Source organism: Nesoenas mayeri (genome assembly GCF_963082525.1).
Source record: "Nesoenas mayeri genome assembly, chromosome: 3".
Taxonomy (NCBI): domain Eukaryota; kingdom Metazoa; phylum Chordata; class Aves; order Columbiformes; family Columbidae; genus Nesoenas; species Nesoenas mayeri.
In genome coordinates, this window is record NC_137544.1 from 52,320,918 (window position 1) to 52,348,885 (window position 27,968).

A 27,968-nucleotide genomic window follows, 5' to 3' on the forward strand; every position below is an offset into this window, starting at 1 on the left:
CTGGGGCTGGCAAGCAGGCTGGGGCTGAGCACCACAGTGCGATGGCATGGGGAGACACAGGGCTCCCATTCTGCCTGCGTGCGTGGGCCCAGTGTAAAGCCCGCGTTTGTCACAGGCTGAGGTCAGGCCGTGGGAATGCAAAAGGAGCCGGATCAAAAGCGGGGTTTCATCTGTTTCTTTCTCTCTCTGATCTCATGCTTGGAAGGCAAGCCTGTTGGAGTGTGTATTTCAGATAGAGTGTGCTGGAGAATAGCAGTACTGGAGGTTACACAGCTGCAAATCAAGTAAGAATCAGGTACAAAGCTCTAAAATGCTCAAAAAGAGGAACAAGAGAAGGAGGAAACAGATGCTTAAAGCAGTGAACACATTCACATTCTTAACACTGATCTTTGACTGATGTAAGACTGGATTGTAGAAGCAGGAGCAAGGGAAAAGTTACAGATAAAAACGATCTGAAGAGCACATTGATTTTTAAGAAAGCCAATATTCCTTTGGGCAGTTGTGACGTGAGACAGAGTGAACTTCAGGAACCGATCCCTGAAATTATTCTTACTGAAAAGTACTTGAAGAGGAAATTCAGCTGTGGTTTGAAAGTGTAAGGCCTTCCAGGAATTAATCTGATCTCCCAGCTCTGCTTGGCACCATGTCAGAGGGAGAGAGCTGGGAGGTGAGCAAGCTTTGAGCTGAAGGTATCAGATGGCGGCTTTGCTTCTCCACCCTCTGTGAGATGGGCTGACTTAGGAAAGCACCATATCTGCAAGCAATACTCTGCAACACAACTTTAACACATTTAAAATGCACAAATAAGTCCGAACTCATCTAATAACTATTTTTGCAGTGTGACAAATAATGTTTCAATATTTGTATGCCCAGGCATTCAGTAAACTTATCAAAAAATAAGCCTAAAGCACTATTTTTGCACCTAAATTAGTGGCTTGCTTTTCAGATATCCAAGGTGCCCAGCCATCATCATTGACTCCAGAGGAAGATCTCAGAAGCAGAACAAAAAGAGGAGAGGAAGAGGGGAACAAAACACATTGTGGAGCCAAATACTCCTTTCTGATAACTTGGGCCCAACATCGTCACAATACACCCAGGAGTTGGCGACAGGAATCTCGGAATTGCAGAAATGGCTTCCGGCTCTCTTGCCTGTAGAGCAGAGTACACACAAACCAAGCAGCCACCAGCAAAAAGAACATTTACTGCCTTCTTGTCTGCAAAATGAACGATGACACAACCTTGTGCATCTGGGGGCTGCCGCAGCATGAGCAGAGGTGGGAAGGAGTACACCATGACATTAATTCTTTAGCAGAACAAGGAGTTACATCAAGGGCAATGCTCCGCTCTTTCAGAAGGGCGTTCATCCCACACAAAACTATCTGAATCCCTTGTGCACACAGAGCAGCTGCTAAAGGACTGCACAGTTATTCCTCCGAAACTTGCTCCCGCTATGTCTCTTTGTCCTCCAAGCCAGAGAAAAAGAAAAAGCCCCAGCAGAGTAGATATTTTAGTGGCACGAGATGACCAGGAGCTAAATGCCATCTGCTTTCTGTCTTCATTGTAAAAATAAAAGTTGAGGGCAGCAGACATGGCTTGTTACAATTTCCTGAGGCTCAAAAGCCTCAGGAAATTTAAAAAAAAAAAAAAAAAATGAAGCCAAAAGGGAGATTTAAGCATGGTTTTGCTTTCCACACTTCACTTGCTCAGCATTTCTGCCACTGAGCCAGTGAAGGCTGGGATCTGCTTCTCCACAGAGGCAAAGGTTTCGGTACTGTGAACAAGAGACAGGCAGTGATTATGTTTTTCATGTTAACTCAAATGAAGCTGTCGTGGATGAACCCCAGCTGGCAACTAAGCACCACACAGCCGCTCACTCACCCTCCCCTGAGGGAATGAGGGAAAGAATCAAAAGAGTAAAAGTGAGAAAACTCGTGGGCTGAGATAAAGACAGTTTAATAGGTAAAGCGAAAGCCACACACACAAGCAAAGCAAAACAAGGGATTCAGTCACTACTGCCCATGGGCAGGTAGATGTTCAGCCATCTCCAGGGAAGCCAGGCTCTGTCACATGTAATGGTTACTTGGGAAGACAAACACCACCACTCAATGTCCCCCTGGCTTCCTTCTTCTTCCCCCAGCTTTATACACTGAGCATGACAACGTGTAGTACGGAATATCCCTTTGGCCAGTTGGGGTCAGCTGTCCTGGCTGGGCCCCCTCCCAACTTCTTGTGCATCTGGCACAGTGTGAGAAGCTGAAAAGTCCTTGACTAAGTGTTGCTAAGTAGCAACACCTAAATCTTCTCTGTGTTATTGGTGTTTTTCTCATTCAAAATCCAAAATACAGCACTGTACCAGCTACTAGGAAGAAAATTAGCTCTATCGCAGCCGAAAGCAGGGCTAGAGCATAGTTACTATATGTCATTTGTGAGGACAATAGCATATGCACATCACCCTTCATACTGCAAATTAGATGAATGCCTATTAGATTAGTAGTTACATACTATGAGAAGCAACAAAATGGCATGAGGATCTGCAGCCATTCTTTAATGATTTTGAACAATGAGGGAAGAGCAGGTGCTGATGGTAGAGGTGACGGCCTAGAACTCATATAATCTGCCATCTATCTGCTTCATCTGGGACTGACTGACTTCATCAGAAGATGAAACACATTATCATTTATAGATATATGTTTTATATAAGGGGAAAAGCTTTGCTCATTTGCTGAGCCAAAATTGTTTGCATGTGGAAATTTAGGAAAGTGCACATTAATACTTCCTCAGCTATGACTTTTTTTCCTAGAAAAGCTGAACAGAAGTATAATAAATAAATACTATGAAAAAATGTGCCAACTGCTGCATAAAACTTTAAGTTGAAATGAACATAAACTTGCAAAAAATTGCTTTAAAATTTTAGGACGGCCTCAAAAATATCCCCATGCATAGACAAATTCTGATATCATCTTAGTGTTGAGAACTGTGAGAAAGAAAGAGGAATTCCCAACAGAAGGGAATGAAAATCATCAAAGCAATTATATGTTAACAAATAGGGTTCTACCAGACATTATCTATTTCAACGACAAGTACCATCTGTCACCCTCACCAAAAAACTCAGATTTTGGAGCTCCCTCTGCTGGACGCGGGGAGTTCCGCGTTCCTTTCTGCGCATCCACCACAGGAACTTAAAGAAACTCAGCCTTTTCAGCAATAAACTGCACATTTCACATGAAAATGGGATATCAAGGAAGAAAAGACTCTTTTTTTCCTCTACATAAGGGGAGCGAATGCATGTAAACCAGCACTGCTTGCGCTACACCTGGAAAAAGCATCACAAGCGGGGTTTAAAGGTTGACTACGCTACCAATGGGATTACCAAGCTTGCTCCTCGCCCTGCCCCTTCTTTTTTTCTCTCTACCAAATCAATGGAGAATCAATAAATTACTGCTTAAAAAATAGAAGCGAGCATTCTCAATAATGCTGTTGCAGGAACAGGCCTTAGAGGTAATGCTGAATACTGAATTACTCATGACACACACGCAGCAGAGCTGACACAGTTATGATAAATTCACACCCAAAAATGTGTGTAAGTGGGCAGTGCCCCAAATGTCTGGTTTAGTTCTTGGTGCCCTGGCAGACCGGCGTTTTGGGACCAGGGCCTGGAGCACGTCAGAAGTGTGTCAGCTCCGGCAGGGTGCCAGTTTAAACAGCCATCTTAGGATGGGACAAAGCTGCTGCGGAAGGAGATTTCTTTCTTTACCGAGTATAAAATGCATTTAAACGCCTTCCTCAAAGGGGCCTTTTGTCAGTTTTTATCACCTCTGTTCCTTTATTCCTCCAGCCTTTTGTCTGTGGACAGGCAAGGCCGCTGGCTCCAGCTACTCACGTGAATCAGCTGCTCTGACCATTTCACCATCATTTAGTTCAGCAGCTGCCCTGCTGATGTGGAACACACTTGGCACAGCTTATTGGCAATGTGTTTAAAAATATATATATTCATGGTCCCAGATCCAGCATTCGCAAGTTGCAGATGGAGTAATTTATGTACATATATATGTAGGCATTCTATTCATATATAATGGATATAATAAATTCATGGTAGAAGAGATAAGAAGTGGAAGAGCATCCTTGGGGATATGCATGAGTGTGCACGCATGAGGGGGGTGTGTGCTCTCAGGAGGCTGAAATATGGCAGTGAAAAGAGCTATATAAAAGTAAGATATTGAGGTTGTGAGGTCAGCACTGAAGAAAGTGAAAAATGAGAAAGAATGGGGCCACTGAGAAGGAATAAAAAGTGGGAGGGAAAAGGAGACAAAAAGGCTCAACATGACAGGCTGGGGAGAAGGACACTATTGTAGGGACAGAGGAAGAGTGCCACCACATCTCAGTCCTTGATCTGAGAAATGCCCCCTCATCTGCAGCATCAACCTACACAGAAAAGAACATGAGTCGTCACTGTTTTTCCTTTTCTAGATAGCAAAAAGAAGTGTCTTACGCTTTCTAGCTTCTTGGTACTTTTCATCTTTTATTCCCGTAAACACAAGGCCTCCTTGTTTAATGTTAGGTTTAAATACTTTGCTGAAAATCTTAAACTCTGCATGATAAATTTTGGTCATTAACCTTACTCACTACTATACTGTAAGTATTGTCCAAGATGTGATGATACCAGCAGGACTAACCCAATGCAGGCAGTGCCACCACTGCTACATATTTAGAGAGAGTGGCTTAAATCAATACAGCACTAAACAGACCACATTCCACTTTGATAATTACATTACACTGTTGAATTTAGAATGTTATTTTAGTGACACTGGTTCTCTGAATATGAGATCATGTCTGATAACTTCATTTAACTTTATTTAGCTTACTCTGTTCAAGAAGAGTAGTAATAGGGATGTAGTCACCAGGACAGCTGTTAAGAGACTAATATTTATTTCCTGGGTACAGTTACTTGGCAGAGGATAGATCTACAGAAGTGTAATACCACTGTTTAAGGTTAGGCGTCAATACGCATTAATTCTAGGAGTTTTGTCCTTTTAACCTTCCTCCATCTTTAAGTATTGAGCACAAATGAAATATATAACTATTAAAAATACCACATTGCAAATTAATCACAGGAGAAGAGAGATCTAATAGGGAAACAGGACAGATAAACTGAGTCAAAAGAAAAGAGATTATTCTTCCCTTTATTCAGTACTTACTGTCCCAGGAACTTGATGGCATGCAGACCAACAATTGCCTCATGTCTTCAGGGTACTATTTCCACGGCTGCCGAGCTGGGTGGGTTCTCAGGATCCCCTTGGACACAGCTGGTGGCGGCAGCTGCCCGGCCGGGCGGCAGCTTGGGCACCGCAGCGCAGCCGGGAGCGAGCGCTGAGGAACAGAGGGCTGCTGTTCTCAAACAGGTGGTATTTTTCCTAACCTTCTGTCCCCAAGTTATGCTTCTAACACACAAGCTTGGTTCAGAGAGTTTTGCTTGGCAAGTACTTTTTTTTCTTCTTTATTGTGTGACCAATAGTTGTTTTTTCCCGTGATCAGTCACACCTGTGGATGGGAGAGCACAGGAAACTGATCTGGAGCTTCAATTGGTAGCCTGCCCTTTAAGCCCACCCAGGAGCCTGTAGGACAGTCTGTGTTTTCCTACTTTGCTGCCTTTTTTTTCTTACTTTGAGGGGCATTCTTCAGAGAGGCCACGGTATGGGAAGGATTCCTTCTTATTTTCCAGCTCTGTTGCTGGTGTTAGCTGCGCAAACTCCTCACAGCTCGTCTGAGGCCCACACCATTAATTTCTGCAATGCCATGAGAGGCAAATAGAGATTGCGCAGTAGAATGGTCAATGCTGCTGTTACCATCTCTCAGGACGTGTTGTTGTAGGAAAATAGGGAATTTGGATTTTTGGCCTGTATCAGTGTTATAAGCTGTGCTGCTAAGGCTGCAAGTCTCAGCTTGTCCCCTGTATAGCCCTTGCCCAGAACCATGAGCGTGGTTACCTTATGCTTGCTTTGTACCCTTAGACATTGATAAATGCTATTCTTAGGTTTGCTGATTTCTGTACTAGACTGATGAACTATGGATAACAAATGAGACAGGTAGAACTTCAAAGCTAGCCCTGCAACCCAAGGGCTTTTCGTTCGGTACTTGCCAAGTGGAACATGAAGAAAGAAGTGAAACCTGCAAACCACTGAGACGGAAGGAACCTGAAGACATTGACAGTGATAGACAGTGATAAATTTTGCTTAGTTGCATAATACCTGTTAGAACCCTATATAATGACTAGCTGTATGGCTGTATGATTGTCACTCTCTGAGGAGGTGATCCAACCCTGCTGTTCCTGCGAATCTTCTACAATAAATACTGCTCAGAGTAACCCACGAGAGTTCGAGTCTCTCTCCAGCGCCTTCCTAATAACCTTTTTCACGTGTTCCTGGTAGTCATATTAAACAACGCCTAAAGTTGTTTTCTTTCTCACCGTCAGTTCCCTTTCTGTTTTGTAGACACCTGGGAGAAAAGGGTACCTGCTTGTACACTAGCTATTGAGTAACAGAAATAAGGATTATACAGAAAGAGTGTGACAATATGTGTGGCAATAGGTGACAACAGCTGTTTCAGGGAGTGGATATTGGATACTGATATTTCAACAGCTTCTGTTTGATTACAAGTCTTGAGAGACTACACAGTCTGGAACATTGGAAGAAAATATAACAGACAGTCCACCCTTGGCAGGTTATTAGCTCACATGGAACAGAGATGGTATCTGCTGCCGTCTTCATTTTCAGTGTTTACTTTCACACCAGTACTTCAGGAAACATCCAGTTCCAAGAAGCTGAAAAAATATAGAGAAAAACATCTATTTTTACTCAAATTGTACTTTTACATCAAGTCCCCAGTGCTTATTGAGTGTAAACTGCACAATGCCACCTAAAAATAAGCCCATACACAGTTTTAATACCAGAAAATAAATCCATTTATTTAGTGCAAGGAAACCATATCAACTATTCTTACTGACTCTGTCAAGCTTTTAAACTAAACTTAGCTGGTTTTGAGGTACTTCTCCTTTCCGGTCTATTTCTCACAAGTTCTCTGTTCTCTCCCCAGAAGATCATCAGCTTTGTCACCAGAATGTTCTGGAACCTGAGCTAACAGTAAAAGCATAAACTTTTAACATCCTAATATATTACGGGCTGTGGTAAAGGAAACAGGTTGCCATTGACCTTGCAATATCATGAACCAGATGGTTTCTAGTGGGGTCGCTTTCCTATCAATGGGCTCATCAGACTTCAGCCATATCAGGGATGAAAAGTCACAGTTAAGTGTCTAAGTTATCTCTCCCAAAAGAAAAAAAAATAATGGTGGATGTATCAGTGAGTGAATAATAATAATAATAATAATAATGAATATTATTTATCAAGGTCTCACTTTATGAGGGACTGCTCTAATCCCTGTGTTGCAAGAGGACTGCATGATTTCTTCTTTTGGAAGAAAGGTGAGCTGGTGCCCTGTGCACACACTGATAACCTAAAAACCTAAAACCACTTCAGGTTGTGAAAGGCAGTTGCAAAGAGACTGTATCTAGGCTCTGGGCCAGTTATATACAGCATATCCTGCTCTCCTGATTTCACAGCTGAGCTCCTGCTGGAAGCTCACAGTGCTGCCTTCTGGGGCGTGCACCCAGATTTTTCCCATGAAGCAAGCACTGAGCTTCAGAAAAAGGGATGGTGCATGTTAAATTCTAAACAGGACAAAACTGAGATGCCTTTGGGGCATGCATCTAGATTCAGCACCTAGAAAGTGCTCCTTTGTCCCATAATTTGGACACAGTGTAAGGTACTGAACTAATGCCTGCAAATTCATGTTGCATGGACTTCAAAAATATTCCTTCACATGACTTTTTTTATGATTTATCTAGGCAGTTGCTCCAAATTGCAGCCAGAACAAGCCATCTAAATGCTTGAAGGATATCCATTCTGAAAGCCATCCCTTTCTTCAGCTTTTGCTTGGCCTTATAATTTAGATAACACAATAAATACTGTAATTCTGACTGCCACTTCATTTTCTTCATGTATTTCAGTATACTGGCTTAGATTAATTTAAAGCCCAGCTCCTGCTCTGTCCTAGCAAACTGATGTTCCAGATCCAGAAACAGACAGTTAAATTTAGTAAACATTTAATGCTCATCTCCTGTACAATTTAAACTGACACACTGACCTAATTAGCTTGTTGGCATCACAAACACTCTCTGCTTAGGGAGGATGCCTGTTCTGTGGCAGTAATGGGAACCAGATATTTCTTGTATTGTTTGCCTGTTTTAGGCATCTCAAACGGAACACTTAAGAGGCTCTGACAGTGGTATTTTGGATGAAGAAGTAAAAGTAAATTGGACTCTGGGTCTATCAGTAATATTAGTGTAGGAACCCTGAGTTTATGAAGCAAATGTTTTTACTTAGTTTAGGTCAAACAATACAAGTTTAGCATGCTGAGAGGAAAAATAAAGATTTTATCTTTTTTTTTTTAATTTTTATTTTTTTTTAGGCAGCTGTATGATGTTTTGATTAAAACCCTGAAATTTCTTAATAAACTAGATAATGTGTTTTCTGGAATTCATATTTTAAAATTCACTAGAGATCTGAAGTTAACATCACTTACCAGCTTCTTCTACGAACAAAGCCTTTTGGAAACACAATTTTAACCTAGATAAACGGGGAATGTGTTTTAAAAAAGGACTTTATTTTATGCACATTCTCAAAAGTAACCATGCTATTTTCAGTCCTGAACACTGAGCAGAAACAGAGTTCCTTGGCTCAGAATGGGAATTATTCAGTGAATGGACAACGAACTGTATAAAATCTGCAGCTTGTGTGTCTTTACTTTGTATGAGGCACACTGCTGGCAAATACACAGCACAACGAAATAACAGACCTGTAGTAATATCTGCACCGGCTTATTTCTGTATCTGTTGACACCTGTGATGCGTGCTTTCTGCCCTCATCATAGTGCCAGAGGAAGGGAATCTTGGGAGTGACCTCCATGGTGCACTGTTCTGCCCCAAGACAGCCTAATGTTTGTTTGTCTTTAAAACCTTCAGTGATGAAGCTTCCACAGTCTGTCTGTGGCCACCAATTGCTCAAAACAGCTGCTCCAAGCTTTGCTGAGGTATCTGCTGGCGGGCAGGTCTGCAGTGCCCTCGGGCTTGCTCCTGGATGTGACAGCAAGCTGGCTGGAACCCAGGGTAAAGTGTCAGACACACACGGGCTCCCCAGGCCCTGCTCCTGCTTCAAGACACACCTGAGCAGGTGCCCCTTGGAGCAGTGTAACCAACAGCACAGCTGGTCCCCAGAACAGCCTGCGACCCAGGCTCAGCCAACTAAGTAGAGGTGCCTGCTGGGAGGATCTGCAAACAAAGCTGTGACAACCTCCTGATTAAGAAACTGGTGACTGCCCTCAGTATAGGAAGGACACGGACCTGCTGGAGAGGTCTGGAGGAGGCCACAAAAATGATCAGAGGGCTGGAGCACCTCTCCTACAAGCAAAGGCTGAGAGAGTTGAGGGTTGTTCAGCCTGGAGAAGAGAAGGCTCCAGAGGGACCTTGTGGCCTTTCAGTACTTAAAAGGGGCAGAAAGATGGGAACAGACTTTTTAGCAGGGTCTGTTGCGACAGGACAAGGGGTAATGGTTTTAAACTTGAAGAGGAGAGATTCAGGCTAGACATGAGAAAGAATTTTTTTACAATGAGGGTGGTGAGACGCTGGCCCAGGTTGCCCGGAGAGGTGCCAGATGCCCCATCCCTGGAGACATTCCAGGCCAGGCTGGACAGGGCTCTGAGCAACCTGATCTAGTTGAAGATGTCCCTGCTCATTGCAGGGGGTTGGACTGGGTGAGCTTTGAAGGTCCCTTCCAACACAAACTATTCTATGATTCTATAATTCTATGACTTACGTTAAAAGCAATCGAGGTTTGTATACAGATAGATGCTGGAGATTCAATTTAAGCCTAGTATCGGTGCATGACAAAAGCTTTGGTATCTCTGTCCCCAAATCCTGTAGGTCCAAGACCATTCTTGCTGATGAGTTGACTGTCATCACTACCAGGTGTGTTAGAAAAGGGAGGGAGCAAAGTGTCTGAATTCTGTGAAGTATTAATCACCCACCAAACAAGATTTTGAAAGGAAGAGAACCATTAGGGTTAAATAACAGTCTCCTTAGCCAAAACATTCATGGGTCACTGTAAAAAGCTGGGGAATACTAAATACTCCACCAGAAACCAGGAGTAAAGAAATGCAAATGTGGCCAGTTACAGAAAGCATGTTACTATTAATTTGGAAGAAGGGGGTTAGTAAATGCATGTGATGCAGGGAAGCTGGCAATAGCACTCTGAAGATGAGAGAAAAAGAAAGGAGAGAAAACTCCAACAGGTCTTTTTAGCAGGTATTGGTAATTACGGTATTATAGTACTGGTCAGAGCTGTTTGTTTGTAATTCAGAAAGATTTGTGTGTTGCTATCAGTAAAAGAGAACAAGAATAAAACATTTTTTCACAACTCACAGAGAAAGAAAAAGTCTCTCCCAATAATACTCGAGAAGAAGGAGTTTTCAAGAGCGTTCAGCTCAAACCTAGTTTGCTACCAATTAAGCTAATGTTAATCAGCTTATGCTTTAGCATAAGCATGTTATTGAGGAAAGGATGAGAAGTACCGAAGCTGTCCCTGCCTTGGACACTGCGGACAAGGACCTTTCCATTGTGCTGCTCTCAGTGATAATACACCGCACTGAGGGGGTATTTAATTTCTCTCCAGTTCCTTTTGCTAAAAGGAATAACTAAAAGCAGAAGCAGTCCATGACTACATCTGAGGGGCACCTGAACAGCTCATTCCACAAGCGTGCTGGTTTTCAGTCTGAGATTTCGACAGTGAAATGATTTCCAGTAACATTTCTCCTTGGCCAGGACAGTTTCTCACCCAGAGCTGAGGAAGGTGGAATGCCAGAAGGGTCCAGGTCTTTATGAGCCCATGCCAGGGGGCACTGCTGAGGGGTATTGGCTTTGCTTGCCCACTCGTGAGCAAATCACTCCACAGCTGACTCTGTGCCCCATGTCCCTTCAGTGTCCTGGCACCCATCATATTGGCACTAATTCTGAAAGTAAGAAAACATGTTGTGACCAAGCCAGGGCACTCTGTTGAGATATCGCATGTCTTAGTCTGGAAAAGAGCATTTAATGTCACAGTCTGGCTTTTCATCACGGCTTACTGTTAAGTGCAATGGATTCAGGTAATAAGGGCAAGAGTGCAGATATGTAATGTATTAAGAAAGACTTTAACATATCATTTGATAACTGGAAGATCTTACAATTGTACTACGAGCATTTATTCCAACCAACAGTGGTACCACAAAGACTTTTAAAATTCTATTTTAAGCATGTCAGGAGAGTAATCCTACCCAAAGCAATGTGACATCATTTTGCTGTTGTGATTCCTGGGACCAGGGAAGAAGCAGCGCAGGCAGCCACCGTCTGCAGTGACCGCTCGGCTCCCAAGTACTTTTCTCGCTGAACGAAAATAATTCAGATTTTGGAGCTCCCTCTGCTGGTTCTACATCAACTTCCACTCACAACTGCTTTCCTTTCTCCCCAGCTCCTGATTAACACATAAGCAATTAATTTAATGTATTGTTGTATTTAAAAACAAACAAACAAACGACATTGCTTATCAGAGTATGGGTCTGTGATAGCTGATATTACACTGGAGAAAAATGTGACGTTCCTCTAACAAGGAGAGAAAAGGTTTCTTCTTCTAAGTCTAGTTTCAGCCTGCATGCCTGCAAGTGTTTAATGAAAGCATATGCCTCTGTCACTCCATTCTTCCGTAAATTCTTAATACATGTGCACTCATGTTATGTGACTACTTTAATTTCTGTTCGAGTCTGCCTTACTAAGTATAAAAAAAGTAAATCACGAAGAAGACACTATGAAAATGCTGTGCAAAAATAGCGCAAGCACATACCACCAAGAAACTACGTATAAGGTTTTATATTCATCCCTTATACAGCTTATTTAAGTGTTACATGGTCTAGAACTTCCCTCATTTTTATTCAGGGTATTTTCTTATTGTCATGTAAGTAAACAGCACTACAGAGTTTAAGTGTTTGCTGTTCTAAGAGGTAACCAGGCTCAATGTGCCACACATGCAATCACACTTGTATTTCAGGTGTATCTGTTAAAAGACGGTCAAACAAGTGAGAAAGAACAGTCAGACATTAGAACCAGTGTATGTTCAAGGTGTTGCTCAAGTTTCATTGTTCAGAGTGGGGTTTTTTGTATCAATTGGTTCACTTTGCTTATAAATTTAGGGCTGTTAATCCAAATTCTCGGAGACAAAAATGCCCCTCTCCATTTTGATAGGCAGCGACTCATCTCCTGTTGCCTTGCAGCAGCCATGGCATTACAGTAAGTCTGCAGAACAGCCTCCAAAGTGCATGGGATCAAATTGGAGACCCAGGCTTTTCCGGGCCATGCTTTTGCTGTGCATGCAGCAATCTCCCATGCAAAAATTACAGTTTTCAACTCCAACTTCTTTTGCAATTAATACCAAATAGCTTTAAATTTAAAAAGCAAAATTTCATTATGCCCAAGTATTTTCTGAATGCACTAAAGGAGTTTAAAAATAGATTATGGAACTTTTCTTCCCATTTTCTTGTAGCTAGTCCACTGATTTTGCAGGTAAGTTGCAATAAATTCCAACTAAACTGAAGTCTGCACATCAAATTGTAGCCTATGAAAATTTTAATAGTGGAGGTGTACAGCCCTCAATGAGGCTGATAAAACACTAATTGGAGAGCCACAATGTAATTACAGGAACAGCTGATTAAATCAAGATAGCGCTTAACAGAAAAAGATCATTTCAAATGTAATGATTACATAAGATTATATCATCATTTCAGTGGCACTGCTGAGAGGTGATTAGAGACGGAACTTTAACTTTCAACTTTTGAATTATTTAATTTACATTTTTTAATCACTAATATAGAAAAAAAAAGTTATATTTTCACTGTGTTCACTGAGAGAACAGTATATTTGTAGTTCCAGTTTCCTTGAAGAAAAGGTTTCCTTCAAAAGATTGGATGGGTATTTAGTTCTGAGTATTGACAACTGGATAATGGACCCGTAAATATATGCCACTGAGCTGAGTCTTGTGAAGGTCATGAGAAAATAATCCTACTGAAGTCATCGGAAACATTCCTTCTGATTCCAGCAGAAACTGGAATAACCTTCTAGTGACTTCAAAGTTTTGGATCTTCCTAACATTTTATGGTATATTTTAAATGATTTTGGCGTCATTATTTAAACAAGGAAAAGATCTTCCAGTGATGCTGTTAATCACTCATTCTATAGTAGAGCAGAGCTGTCGGTCATAAATATTCAGAAAGTGTAAACCAGACACCGTAAAAAGTATTTTTTACCAAAAAAACGTTAACTTGCAACAGTTTAAGAGGAGTTTCTGAAGGTGACGCTTAGCCATTTCCTCTAGTTTTCAGCCTTTGTGTTAAATATTTCTGAGGTTTCCCTTGGTTGTAATTAGCTCTAGGTGTTGGTAAGATGAAAGCTGAGGCCATTTGCGTATGCAAAGTCTCTGTGACTCTGAGAGAGGCGCACCCGCTGCAGCGAGACTGCCCTGCCGTGGTCCTCAGCACGGATCTGCGCACCCCTGCCCACCTGGCAGCACGGGGTCCGTCTGGATCCACAAGCTGGAGCATGTCCCTTGATCCTTATGGGTCAGTGGCTGTGTCAGCTGCCATCCCATATCTCTTGGGGATGCTTTGGGATGCTTTGCTTTCCATGGCAGGCTGCTCACCCTGTGGAGTTTTGGAGCTGTCAGTGGGTAGCGCTCTCTCCTAGCAGCTGGCCTTCTCTTTCTGAGGTCAACCTGAGCCAAAAGAACCTCTTAAAAAAATCATCGCTCTAGTGTGTAGACACCTTTGTATTCAAAGACAGGCATCTTTACACTTCCACATCTCCGTGAAAGAGGGAATGGAGTAAAGCCGCTGTCCTACTAGTAGTGTAGAGGGGGAGCGAAGCTCCATGAGTCCTTCAACACAATCATTGCTTCCAGACCACTGAGATGGGCTAGAAGCAGAACTGCAGGCGCAGCTGCTCAAATTGCTGGCTAGTCTCTCTCCCACTGAAGGTACGGAGGTGTTGCTTCTCTTCTGTGTGACGTTTTGTTCTGACAGATGAACAATGGTTTGTTGCAAGCAGGTGCCTTAAATGGAGAAGGAAAACACTTCAAGACAGAGGCAAGTAACATTTCTGGAAGTGTGTGGTGCGCTCAGCCAGTGTCTGGCACTGAAGAGGAACAAAGTAAGGATGCTGCTGAACGTGGACAGTGATGACATCTGTGAACATGCAGCTCCCACTGTTCTTCAGCCCTGCTTTCAGCTGCCATGGAGTACAGAGTTATAATGTTGACAGTAGCAACAGGGCAATTTGGGAGGTGATATCTGCTGTTCAGAAGATGCCAAACAACCTGTGAGTTGTAGGTTTTGCTTGTGTGAGCTCTTCTGTTGGGGACTTTGATGACACACACACTTCTTTCCCTGCCTGTTTACATAATCTTATTCTAAGTATCTTGTGACTATTGAGTTCAAGTTAGGAAATGTTACTGATTGAAAAGTCATTGCTCCAAAGGATATATCTTCCTAAGTTGCATTGCAGTAGTACATTTTGTTTGTACAACAATATTTGCATTATTATGTGATATACATGATATGCATTTTTATGCATATGTTATTGTGTATATACAGTTATATAATTGCACGTATAATTATTATGTGTGCAGTTGTAATTACACATATTTGTTCAGAATAATCAAACTTGGTAAGAAACATATTTTCATAGTCTTTTCTAAAACAGCTGTGTTCTTTACTCATTAGAGGACAATGTTATTCCTTGGAACTGTTAACATTCTTCTGTCTAACAGGAAGGAAGGTATCGATAAGTGAAGGCACACCAGATACCTAAGGGAGATGACATAATTAGCATTCATTATTAATGAAGCTATTGCCTCATTCACATGAAATACAGAGCACTTAATATTCTGTTTACCTCATCTTCCCATCAATAAATACATTCCCTCTAGAATGTGATGTTATATGTTCTCATTTGGGAGATCCGTTCACAATGAATCCACTGTTTCAGTTCAGTTTATATTGACTTTGCCTTGCCTTTGACTTTAGTTCACTTGGTTTTGTAGTCTTGATGCACATCCCATTATGATATTTAATACCTTAATCTATGTATCTGACAAAAATCATGACATTTCAACCATTGTCCTGAGAATACCATGAGCAACAAGCAAACTCAACCATGTAGGGTTGTGTTTTTTTTCTGGTTACTATTTATTTAGAACGAAAAGCAGCACATACGCTGGAGTAAGACTGGCTGGCAGTCGGCACAAGAATGTGTTAGCAGCAGAGCTGATACACATGGCCCATATTCCCTTTTTCAGTCTGTCTTCTGCCACATTTTTTGTGTCACGCCTAAAATTTTCATAATGCGGGAAAGAACGGAAGGCTGGTTTTGTCAGACGTTTGCATGGCAAGTGATTCCTATTATAGGTTGTTTTACGAGCTTAAGAACCAGGTATCTATGCCAGAATTGCCATAAATAAGATGAGCAACACTTTCCAGGGGTTTTGAGGAGAGCTGGACTGACATTGCAGGACCAGGCAGTGACAACCGTCCCGAGTTGCAGGGACAGAAGGCAACAAGGGGCTGTGAGGAAGGGAAGGAGATGAGGAGGTGGCTACATGGGTGGCAAGTAATGAAGTAACCAGGGGCACCAGTCACAAGCCATGTCTAATACAGCACTGCCAATGGTCTCCAGCAAGACTGGACTGCAAGAAGGTCAGGAATCACATCTTTGTACTTGCAAGTACTGTAAGATCCTGAAAGGTAACAAATATCCACATATCCTGCTGTCTCTGGGAAGAACTTCAGGTGGTCCTGAAGGATTGGAATCAATTATTAAGTGTAGTATTAAGATATTGCACTATTAAGATAGTGCAACTGTTTAAGAGGTCAAAAACGTTAGAGGAAAATTGGATAGAAAACCAGTTCCTTTCTGCCATGCTGCCTTTTAATTCCATGAAAGTTTCACATAAACTTCTATGGATTGCACTGTTCATCTTAAACAGTTGTGGGCAGTGATTCCTACAATGAACTGGTGACAAATACTAGATGGCTGTATGTATCATGTTGAGACTCATCTGCAAGTGACGTAATCAATAAATGAAGAGATTAATTAAGGTGAAATATTAAAAAATCACTGAAAATCTTTAAAAAAAAAAATAAAAAATGACCAGCTGACCAGCCACAAGATAATCAACGAACAACCAAAAAACCTACAACAAAAAACAAAAAAAACCCAAGAAACTCCACACAAAATCAAACAAACTCCACAAACAAACAAAACAAGCCAAACCTTAAAACGACAATGAAAAAAATACAACAGTTAAAGACCCCAATAGAGATCTGGAAATAACCTGCGGCTTTCTAACCAGGCGCAGCTTTTTGGTTTGTCTTCACCTTATGAAGATGCTGTCAACAGCATCTAACTGAGAACATCAGCCCTGGCATGTATTTTTGAGGTGCAGTAGAGAAGACGACTCTCGAGGAAGCCTCTGTCAGCAGGATTGTTCAGCTAGGAAAGAAGAGAGGAGATGGCCATCAGAGAGGTCTGTATGTAACCACAGAGAATGATTACTCACAGCTGCCCTCTCCCCAGTACTGGCAAATTGGAAGTGATTCAAGGACTAAGTAGAGCAACCTCATGACAGTCTAGAATATCCTACCTGGGCTCCTAAATCAGAGGAGCGTGGGTCTCACTTAAGTCTAGTCTTGTATAAGCCAAGGATGTGCCTTCTGCAGCAGAACTGCCACGCAGGAGGATTAAAAGAATTATGATGAAGCATTTTTGTACACAAAAACATAATTGAACTGTTGGTTTTTTTGCTTTCCACCTCCCTTTGACTCATCAGCATGTCTGCACGGGCCATCCAGAACAGTACTATGGGACAGCTGACAGTAAAACTGTAATCTTGTCTCACACTGACATGACATGGAGTTTGGACACTGAGTATCTACCAACAGCATTTCACTGCTGCTCACAAACGAGGACCTGATCAGCATGCTGCTAGAACCAGCAACATCTGATGTTTGGTTCAACTGGGTTTTAAGACAGCAACACATATATTCACCTTTAATGAACCAGCCACACGAAGAGAACACATAGCTTAATAAAATACTAGAGCATTCAACAGTAATAATTGGTTTGATATGCATTTGTATATAGTCATCCTGAGAAGACACATGAAAATGAGGCTGAGGGGAGACCTTGTTGCTGCCTATGACTACCTGAAAGGAGGTTGTAGCATGGAGGGTGTTGGTCTCATCTCCCAAGTAGCAAGAGAGAGGACAAGAGAAAATGGCCTGAAGTTGTGCCAGGGGAGGTTTGGATTAGAAGTCAGGAAAAATCTATTCGCAGAAAGGGTTGTCAGGCATTGGAACAGGCTGCCCAGGAAGTGGAGTCACCATCCCTGGAGGTGTTTAAAAGACATATAGATGAGGTTCTTAGGGACATGGTTTAGTGCTAGAGTTAGGTTATGGTTGGACTTGATCTTAAGGGTCTCTTTCGACCTAAATTCTATGATTCTATGTTTTTGTAGTAGTTGATCACAAGCCCAGAGGCAAGCGCTCAAACAGGCAGGAGACAGCAACTGGGTGCCTGGCCAGGAAGGCATCTGGTGGGAAGCAACTCCTCTGCCCGTTGACTGCACAAACTACTTGGTGAGGAAATTCATATGTGGGTTAGCCCAGCAGACTGCCACTGCCATAATGGATCAAATCTTCCCATCACTGGGCTATTGTAGCACTCAAAAAACATTAAAACATATGATTGTTTGTGGGGGAAGTTGCTTTAAAAAGGGAAAGAATTTAGCAAAGTTCCCTGCCAAGGCACTGATAAATGGGTTCTGTAGCAATGGCAACAGTGAGGAAGAGAGTAAATCATCAGCAGGTATCATGTTCTTACTACTGTGTGCTTCTCATTATTATGAATGCTCTGGATTCATGCTACAAATCAGAAGCAATAACACAGTACCATTCCAACTGGTCTGGTAGAGAAAGATCTGAGCGGTATCTGGTTGTCCAAGTTTATTCTTTGGTTACCTACCCAACACATTTGGGTAAGAAGGACCTCTTTGCAGACAGAATCTGAAAGAACAGTTTTTATGCTAATATAGAAAAGATGGGCCTTTCTGCAAGCTGAATAGACTGTCCCTGTGGCTCCTCTTCTTTGCTTCTAACTAGGAAACAAAGCTGCCCAAATGTCCTCCAGGCAGAGTGACCTCAGAGTGATCAGAATTTGCAGTATCCTTCCTTGATTCCTTTTGGCTTTCGTTCCATTTCTCATGCTACACGAAAGGGAGAAGCAGATCCCTCAGATCTCAAAAACCTCTGAGTACATAGTTCCATTTCATAAAGTAACGCACTGAGTACTTCTAGTCTGGGGAATCTGAAGAGACAACTTTCTTTTTAATGATATACTAATACATTATCCCTCAAAAATTATTAACCATTTAGACACTACATTGAATGAGAGAATTCATTCTGCCTACATTCTACAGTATGTGTTTGGACTTGGACTTAGATACCTAAAATACAACGGAGTAGTAAAGAGCAACCCAGCCATGCTCTTTTCAGGGCTTCATTACTCCATAGACAATTAAAATGTCTCCACTGATCTAGAAAAGTCTCCTGGGCATTATCAAATTTGTTCTTATATGCTCAAAGTACTTGGGCCTCATATTCTGTCATTCTCTGAAGTTCTGCAGTGTTTTAACTCTCCTGATTTGAAGGGAGCTGCTTCTAAATTTAAGCAAATCAAGAGAGAATCAGACCTTCTTTGTGATAGCAAGGCTCTCAAAGGATTTACTGTACTGTAAGCAACCACTCCATCCTCCATTTACCTTGCAGGTAATAACAAGAATGTTCTGTGGAGAATTCAAATACAGAAGCAATATACCAGGCAACTCATTGAAAATAAAACTAAGGCTTAACTTTCTCTGTAAACATGTAATGCATTAGTAGATTAATTTCCTGTTAGACAAATGAATGAGATAGGATGCAGCAGGCTCTAGAAGACAAACTGCATATCAGATGCAGTGAAACTCTAATCACAATTAGAACTGGCAAGTAAACATTATCTGAGTCAGAACCAAGCTTCCCTAGTGTAACTCTTCAGCGTGCTGCTAGGTTTGCAGTGCAGCTGTCCTGTTTTCAGCTGACATAAAGCTAATTTTCTTCCTAGTAGCTGGTATAGTGCTGTGTTTTTTATTTAGTATGAGAAGAATGTTGATAACACACACAGTTTTAGCTGTTATTCAGTAGTCAAGGACTTTCAGCTTCTAATGGCATGTCAAGTGCACTAGAAGCTGGGAGGGGGCCCAACCAGGACAGCTGACCCCAACTGGCCAAAGGGATATTCCATACCATATGTCATGCTCAGTATATGCTTGGTTGGCCAGGGGAACTGCTACTCAGGAACTGGATGGGTATTTGCTGATGGGTGGTGAGCAATTGCACTGTGCATCACTTGTTTTATATATTATTTTATTATTGTTATTATTTTCATTTCTTATTGTTGTTATTATGTTCCCTTTCTGTCCTATTAAACTGTCTTTATCTTAACCCAAGAGGTTCACCTTTTTTCCGATTCTCTCCCCCACCCCACAATAGTAGCTTATATGCCAGGGCTTAACGCCTGCATTAGAGCTACCCTGGTTACTTAGGACTACCATTCAATCATCTGAAATTTGTCTTCTCTGCAATGGAGAACTGTATGTTTATTACAGAGTTGGGTTTTGATAAAATGACGTAGAATACAGACACAGATACCTGCACCAGTGTATTTAAAAATGAAATTTGAAAACAAACAAACAAACAAAAACAAAAACAGAAAGAAAAATGCCTTGATCTATGTGTTCAACATCAGCAGTGTGACAAGGAACACAGTAACCAGAGATGCAGCAAAATTGTCATGATAGTGATAATACAGAAATACTTACCACAGCATGATGATAAATCACAATATTGCTAACTACACTGAGACAAACAGCATATGTAGATAAACAAAATATAATGACATAGTTTTAGCATCATCATTTTTCTAAAGTGACACAGGCATTTGGAAGGACCCTCTGAATCACATATAGTTCTAACCATTATACAAAATAAATTACATTGGTCAATTAAACATGCTCTTTTGCAAGATTCACTGTACTCTGGATATATAAGCATAACTACACAACTCTTCAGGTTATGTCACGTCTATCAAAACAGTCAACTAATATAAGCAGTCTTGGGAAGAGTTTAGAACGCTAAAAGCCAGTATATGCAGTCCTTAGCTGATGTAAAGTGTATGGCCCATAACAAAAGTACGTTCATTGGTATCAACAGAAGTCCGGGGTGATTATTTTTTACATGCTTTGTAAACTACGGTACAATTGATGGAAGGATGGAGAATCAGAATGGTATGTGAAGTCATTTGGAAGATATACATGCTAGGTGGTTGGATTTTTCCTAAACTCTTCATCCCAGTCAAAATCTAATGTAGCATCATCTAGCTCTGCTATCGAGAACAGAGATTTCTGTGGGATCACAGTGGCTTTATCAGCATTTCCCAATGCAAAACTCCTCCTTCCACTAGGATTGCTCACATGCACCTTCAGCAACGGGCCACGGCTTTCCTTGTTAGTATCCATTTTAATGCCAGGTGAGGTTTCTGATTTTGACTCAGGACGTGATGCAAATGCGAATGTTGACAGCTTGGCTAACGTGCTGGAGCGCACCTTCCCTTTGCTTGGGCTACCAGGCTTCTCCTCTCCCTCCCTTTTCTCTTGTGTGGGTGGAGATGACGTGGCATCAAAACTGACATCAGAGTGTGTTGTTGCACTTCCTCTGATCTCTTTCCCTAAGGCCTGACTCTGTTGCTCTTCTCTCCCTTTATTATCAATTGATTGTTTTTCCAAACTATTGTTTCCTAAGCGAGTCAATGTCATCTTGCGTTTCTCAGGGGGGCAGCATTCTTCTGGCAGCTGCTCTCCCTGGAGCTGCTCTCCAGGCTTAAAAATAGTTTCACTCGACAAAAGAGAAAATTCCTCATTTTTCTTTTCTGAAGAATGATCAAGTTTTGTCCTTGGTCTGAAAGAAAATTTAGCTAGTTTAGCTGCTGGAGGACTTTCACTGTCAGGGATTTCTGGCTCATGGGAACTTACTACCTTTGTTTCCTTCACTACTTGACCTTTGCTTCGTTTTCTCATGGAAGTTGTTGAAGTTTTTGCTGCTACAGATATGTTGTTCTTTTCCTCCCCTGGCACAGAATCTGTATCACTTGAAAGATCCATCAGGCTAGACACAGGTAACACCGAAGAAAGGGCCTTTGCTTCAGGGTCTTGTGTACTTGTAAAGAATCCACGTGATTTTTCCCTGTGTAGTCTCTGCCAGCTTTTAGAAACACGTTGTGTAATAACTGAACCCTGCACACTACTGCTTGGTGATGCTGGGTCTTGAATATTTGCTTCTGAAGAAAAACAGGTGTGTTCTTCAGTCCTTTTCCCGCCTATCTTGGAAACTTTGTCTTGTTCCAAAGGAGCATGTAGCTTCACAGTTGCTAGTGACTCTCTCATTCCATTTCCCCTCCTTGGTCCAGAAGCATTTGTTTCTTCAGAACAGGATGTCTCACACAGGGTTTTTGATGTCAAGTTATTCGAAGGTATCTTGGGCACTGGAGACTTCTTCTGAAAAGCTTCTTCAGCATCAGTGTTGCTCTCTTCCAGGCTATCAAACCATGCCAGGCTGTCATCATCACCTCTCCTATGTTTAATCAAGCATTTTGTATTTTTGTTATTACCACGTGCTGGGTTGCATAAGGGTTCTGGATGTATATCCCCTTCACAGCTGCCTTCAGGCAAAGAAACCTGTGGCATGGTGTTACTCTCTTGTTGGTTTGAAGGTTCTGGCTGAGACATTTGCTCTGACTGCCCAAATGTATCCTTGTTCAAGCACTCTGTAGTAGTACTGAAACTTGTTTCTTCAGGCTGCAGCTGGTGTGAATTCTTCTTTTGTAATCTATGGAATGAAAAAAAAAGTAATAGTAATTTATTTTAAATTTTTTTCTTTCTTTATTGAATTAGTGATGCTTAATATGTATGAATGGTGAAAAGCTACAAATAACGTAGGTCACAAAAATGCAGTATAAGTATCACATATAGCTCTGAAAGCTGGTGTTGCACTCTCTGATCTTTCAGTAAGCGGCAGAGTTTAGTGTCCCCTATAGAAGACAGGCAGATGGACAGAGAAAGCAACGACCTAAACTTCATTACCTCGGGAAACCAACCAAAAAAACAACCAACCAAACAGCTTAGCACTACTTACGGCCATTGCTAGAGTCCTTTAGGGATTACATATTCTGTAGGTGTATCTTCTAGAACGTGAACCTCATTAGATTTTATCCTGAGCAAGGCAAAGCCTCAAAGGAGATTTCAGAATGGAAAATCTAGCGGTATCTGGTGGTTTTCCCTCACAATCGCTATGGATCCAACGTATCAAAAACTCCACATGATAGAGCAAAAGCATCTCAGATCATCTATAAAAGTTAATTATCACTGTCTGTGGTTGTTAATACTCTCAGAGCACTCAAAACGAACAGAAGTGCTAGAGCAAGGGTCCCCTCCAATCTCAGTATAGCTGATATTCTGTCTATTGTATCTAAACATACAATTTCCAAGGGAGACAGCATTCTACTTTTTTGCTAAATAGTGTTTCTAACCATGAGTGAAGAGCAGTCACATTCTATCCCCAAAGTGACTGCATTAGTGTAGGTAAAATGATTCCTATGCATTATAAATTGTTTCTCTGCTATATAAGAGAGAAAACACTATATTGACATGTATCTTTTAGAATCATTATTATCACGATTTCTTAATATTCTTAAGATTTTGATGGAAAGCTGCAGAAATGATCCAACTTATCAAAAAAGGCTGAAAGATACCTGCTTGTTTCATTGAAATATAGCTTGGGGGAAATGCATGGGACAAGTCTTCTAATACAGAATAGGTTGTTTTAAGGAGGACATCCATTTAATATTCTCTAGGCTGCTTAAGAGATGGGGAAGAAGAAATGAGCTTAAGTTGCAGCATAGGGGATTCAGTGGGATATTGGGAAAACCTTTATGAGCATTAGAAATAATGGAATAGACTTCCCAATGGCAATGGAAAAGCCTCTTCATTAGGAGGCCTTTGGAGCAGATAACACAAGCCCCTGCCAGGAAGGTCAAACACAGACCTGATCCTGTCTTTGTATCTGACCTCCCATCCTATCCTACATTTTGACGATCCCTTATGAATACCTCTGTTTTAAAAATAGCTTTGTCTGTCTGTTGGAGATGATATCCCACTTTCACCTGCTTTTATTGCCTCTGTGGTTACTTAAGATGTCCTTACTATAAGTCTGAAAAATATTTAAAGGAAAAAGAGTATTTTCCCAGCTGTTCTTATTCCATTAGCTTTGATAACACTGATCTGTTATCTTCCTTTAACAATAAGAAAGTACAAGTTTCTTTAGAGCCTAATCTCATTTTGGGAAACAAATGCTATTTTTTTTTCTATTTTATTTCCTTCCAATCCTAGTGTTCTCCTCTAAGCTTCAGTATATTAAAAGTTTTCTATTAATAACAGCGAATAAAGTTTCCAAATATTATTGCAGTGAGCTGAAAGCTAGAGATGAGACAGTGAAAATTCCAGCGTGTAAAAGAGAAAAATCACCCAAAAGAATGGAACTTCGATTCAGGCTTCTATTTTTCATTAACAGAAGGGGAGGGATCCTGACAGGCCCAGCACAAAGTAGCTTAAAAAATATTAAGCAGATCTGCTGTATTTTACCAAGCAAATAACAAAAGCTTGTATAAAATTATTTGCTCAGCTACAGAATCTGTCATTTTGACCCTAAGTAACTCAGCTGAAACCTACATGAGCATAGAGTTGATATATGAGTTAGGAACTGATTTAAAAGTTCTTGAGTTCTTTGTAAATTCTATAACCCAGAGAGACAAATGATCTTGTAATGATCTCACAGTGCTACTTTAAAACCATCTCCCTGCTTATCCATGTCCTCTAAAGAACAAGTCCCTTCCCAATGTCAGATTCTATTTTTAGACCCTCTCTAGATATTATTGTCAAACAATTGTTTTTCACTATTGAATTATTTTGTTTCTCTGTGTATTATAACCTGTCAAGTCTTTGTAGTTCTTTGTGCAGAAGATCTTGCAGCTCCAGTTGCTCCAATATGAGTTCACACTGTGTTCGGTACTGCGCCATTGGATCTTCTGGAAATGAGGTGTGCAAGGCATTGATGCCTCCGAGAAGTGCACCCCCCTATGTCACCAAAGAGATTAAAAAAAAATAGAAGCTATCTTTATTATTCAGCACCAAATTTAAACAGCAGAGACCATTTTATACAAAATTCTCCCTTAGATATTTTAAAGCTTAAGGTAGCAAATACTTATCAAGTAACTGCATTCACAGAAATAATCCTATTAGGTCTGCTCACACCGGCAAAGTTGCCCATATACATAAAGCAATCATATGATCAAGTCTGCAGTTTACTCGTACTGCCTTATTTTTATTTATACAAAAAATTGAAAGTCCACCTAAGGCTTAAGAATATCATGACTAAAAATGGAGAGCAGGATTAAAGAAGTTTTCCAAAATACCTTGTAAAAATTCTGCCCCTATGAGACACTTTTATAACTGAAGAAGTTCTGACTCTTAAAAGTTTTAATTAGCTTTGCCCAATTATTTAAATAGAAAGACGTGGGTATTAAGGCTTGTCAATGTAGGGTAAATTGACCAGCAAAAATATTTCTGAATAACTCTTTGAGAGTAAATAACTATTTCAGAATCATTCCAGAGAGCAAGTGATTAGAATCTGGGACAATTTTGCTGTGTCTTGTGAGAAATGAAGTAGGTTTTTTTTTGGAACAGAGCATCTGCACAAAGTGATTTGTTCCACAACAGATAACCTAGAATAGCTCTGTAGTTAATTGTTCTTCGGGAAAAACACCCTCACACCACAAACCACCTACTCTGCCACAGATCAGCTAGCATTTACCATTCCTGTCTAATCTATAAAGCTCAATACCACTAATGAAAAGGTGCATATTGCGTGCCATGAGAGCAATAGCAAAAGTCAACAGTCTCTAGAACCAGCAATTGCTACATATGGCATCACACGGACCACACACTTCCATTTGTGGTAATTTTGGTTCTTCCATTTTGAAATGTTAAAATTTTGTATTAAAAGTAAATAATTTGCATTGGAAAAAAACATTATTCTGGTGGCTAATTAAAGCCCTGTAAAACTACACAGTACTAAAATTAAAACTGTCCAGGAAACTATTAATGCATCCCATGAAAGTTGTCACTCAGTTGTTTGTTTGTTGTTTTGGTTTATTTGGTTTTTTTTTGGTTTTTTTTTTTTCAGATTGCTTCAGGAACATGATAGATCTGTTCCACATAGAAATATTAGTCTGTAGCCATGCAAAACGTTGTTGTAGAACCCCTCTGCTGTATTTGTCTCAAGGACTGTAAGGTCAATAGTGAGGCAGGGACTGTAGAAAGGGAAGTCCAGTCTCTTAGTTAGGACAGTTAAAAGCAAACAAAGAGAACTAGATTCTATCTCTGAACTTAGTTACCGTTTTTGTCATTCAGAACCCCCTGTTAAGTAAAGGTTTTGAAAGGCAATAAATCTGTAACTGGGAGCCTGATACAGTTTGTGCACAGAAGGAAACTGCAGTCAACGGAAGTGTGTTCAGACATGCAAAGTGCTACTGCTTGGAAACTGGGGTCCTGACCATGTCTCATGGCGTTTGCTCCCATGGACAATTTCTTCTGGGTGGTACACAATTCAGCTCCAGATCACAGAACAGGAGTAGCACCATCCCATCACTTCACAAGGACCAGGTAATAAGCAAAACATTGAGCAAAACACCGACAAAGGATAGTTGCTTTCGGCTTGAGTATTGTCAACCCGTGACCCACAGATCCAATGAAAAGAAAAAGAATACGTGATTTTACGTCTTGAGATACATCCCTAAGGGGCACAATTATATCTTGTCCTCACTGACTTTTCAGTGCTTTACTTGGCTATCACAAGGAGTTTCTTTTCAATGTTCTTTTGTGTGTGTGTGTCTGAAATTTTAAGTGGGAATTTCAGACATCTGTTAGTTTCATTCCTCTGCTTACGTCTCTGACATATCTGCCTCTCTGAGACTCTGAAATACTATTTTGAGGAGAGGAAGGTGACCATGTGACAAATCCACACAGTGTGGTACTGAGGGCAGAGGATCTAGAACAGAGAGAGAAAAAAGAAGTATTACAGGGAAAGTTAGCAGAAAGGAAGGGTGTAAACGTGCCTCAGGAAAGGAAGAAAAAAGGTAAAAGGGGAGTAAAAGGAGAGGGATTGAAATGGGAATAAAATAACAAAGAAAACACGAGAAAGAGGGAGACAATGTTAACAAAGAGGAAATGAGGCCGAGAAAAGATCAAGTGAGGGGGGTTAGAATATGCTCGCAAAGATGAAGTAGGAAAGAGAACAATAACGGTGAATTAGGATGACACAAAAAAACACCCCTAATGAACTAGAGTGGTGATGATAATCTGACAGTCGTCCTTCCCAAGAAGGCTCACAAGATGTATCTGAATGCAGATCCAAGAACTGTGAACTTTGATTTTATACTGGCAAGAATATGACTTTCTGTAGAAGTTGCAAAGATGGTGTTGAAGAGAGTTTGCTAAGCCAAAAGGTGGCAGCCAGTCCCTCAAGAACGACACCAGCACTTCCCCATTTACAACCTCATTCTATAGACTGACAATCAGGCAGGAAACACAGGATGTAACTATATATAAAGTCTGGGTTTTTTTCTAAAGAAGGACCTAATTTCTGAAGAAAACTTTTGCATGTTACTTCTGGTTTTTGTTTGTTTGTTTTTTTTCAATATAACAAATAGATCTCACCCCTCAGAAACAGTTTTAGTGATTCATTTATACTTTCCAGGAGGAAAGTAAAATTTGGTCTTAAATAGTGGATCTCAAATTTGCAGATTCCTAAGAGAAATTAGAACATTTGCCTACTTGCTCCTAAAAAGTGAAGTGAAGCAAATATGATGTGTATATCAACTACTCCCAGGTAGTCTTCTCCAGTCATACTTCAGGCAAATTTTTCTCTGTGTTATTAGATAGATGTTTGTTTATGCAAACTGTAGCCCCTGAGGGCAGGACTGTATAAATATGAAAAAGTGACCCACTGTTAAAACCATTCTGTTACATTTATTCATTCTGATGAGGCAGAAGGATATGCAGATGACAATACACTTTCATTATTATTATTATATATATACGTTCCATTTTTGATGTTATGAAAAAAAAATTTTAGTATTCCAGGTTTTTGTATCCAAAACCATATTACTGTGAAAACAGTGTCCCATCAAATTCCTATCTAATTAATTACAAGTGTAATTACATTCAATGAATACTTCTGTGGCATCTTCTGCTGTTTCAACTGGATATATTAGTCCAGCTTCTCATTTTAACTTAGATGCAGTGGTGTCATTGAAAAGCTGAGCTCTTCAAAACAGTGCAAGATGAGTTGGCGCAGACAGCGCAATAATCTTTTGCTACTTAATAAGGTCAGGCCCTGTAGTATTTTTGAGACAAATTCCATTTGCAACACTGTGCAGTAGATTATCCATGGCACAAACTGCAATTAGTCTCTCAACCCTCTCTGGAAGAACAAGGGAGATCACAAGTGCCTACCTGCCATATGTGACTTTGTGCATTTATCCTGAAGAGCTTTCTCTCCAAGAGGAGCACATCTCC

General features: G+C 40.8%; 1 protein-coding gene across 1 annotated transcript in view; it reads right to left on the minus strand.

Annotated features, from left to right (window-relative positions):
• Nucleotides 1-20,597: 20,597 nt before the first annotated feature.
• MCM9 (minichromosome maintenance 9 homologous recombination repair factor) overlaps nt 20,598-27,968 on the minus strand; it is a gene marked incomplete at both ends in the record, with an annotated part of 45,695 nt that continues 38,324 nt past the window's right edge. The window contains 2 exon segments of the mRNA XM_080342078.1: nt 20,598-22,164; nt 24,322-24,467. Of these exon segments, the coding sequence (XP_080198204.1) occupies nt 20,598-22,164; nt 24,322-24,467 (1,713 nt within the window).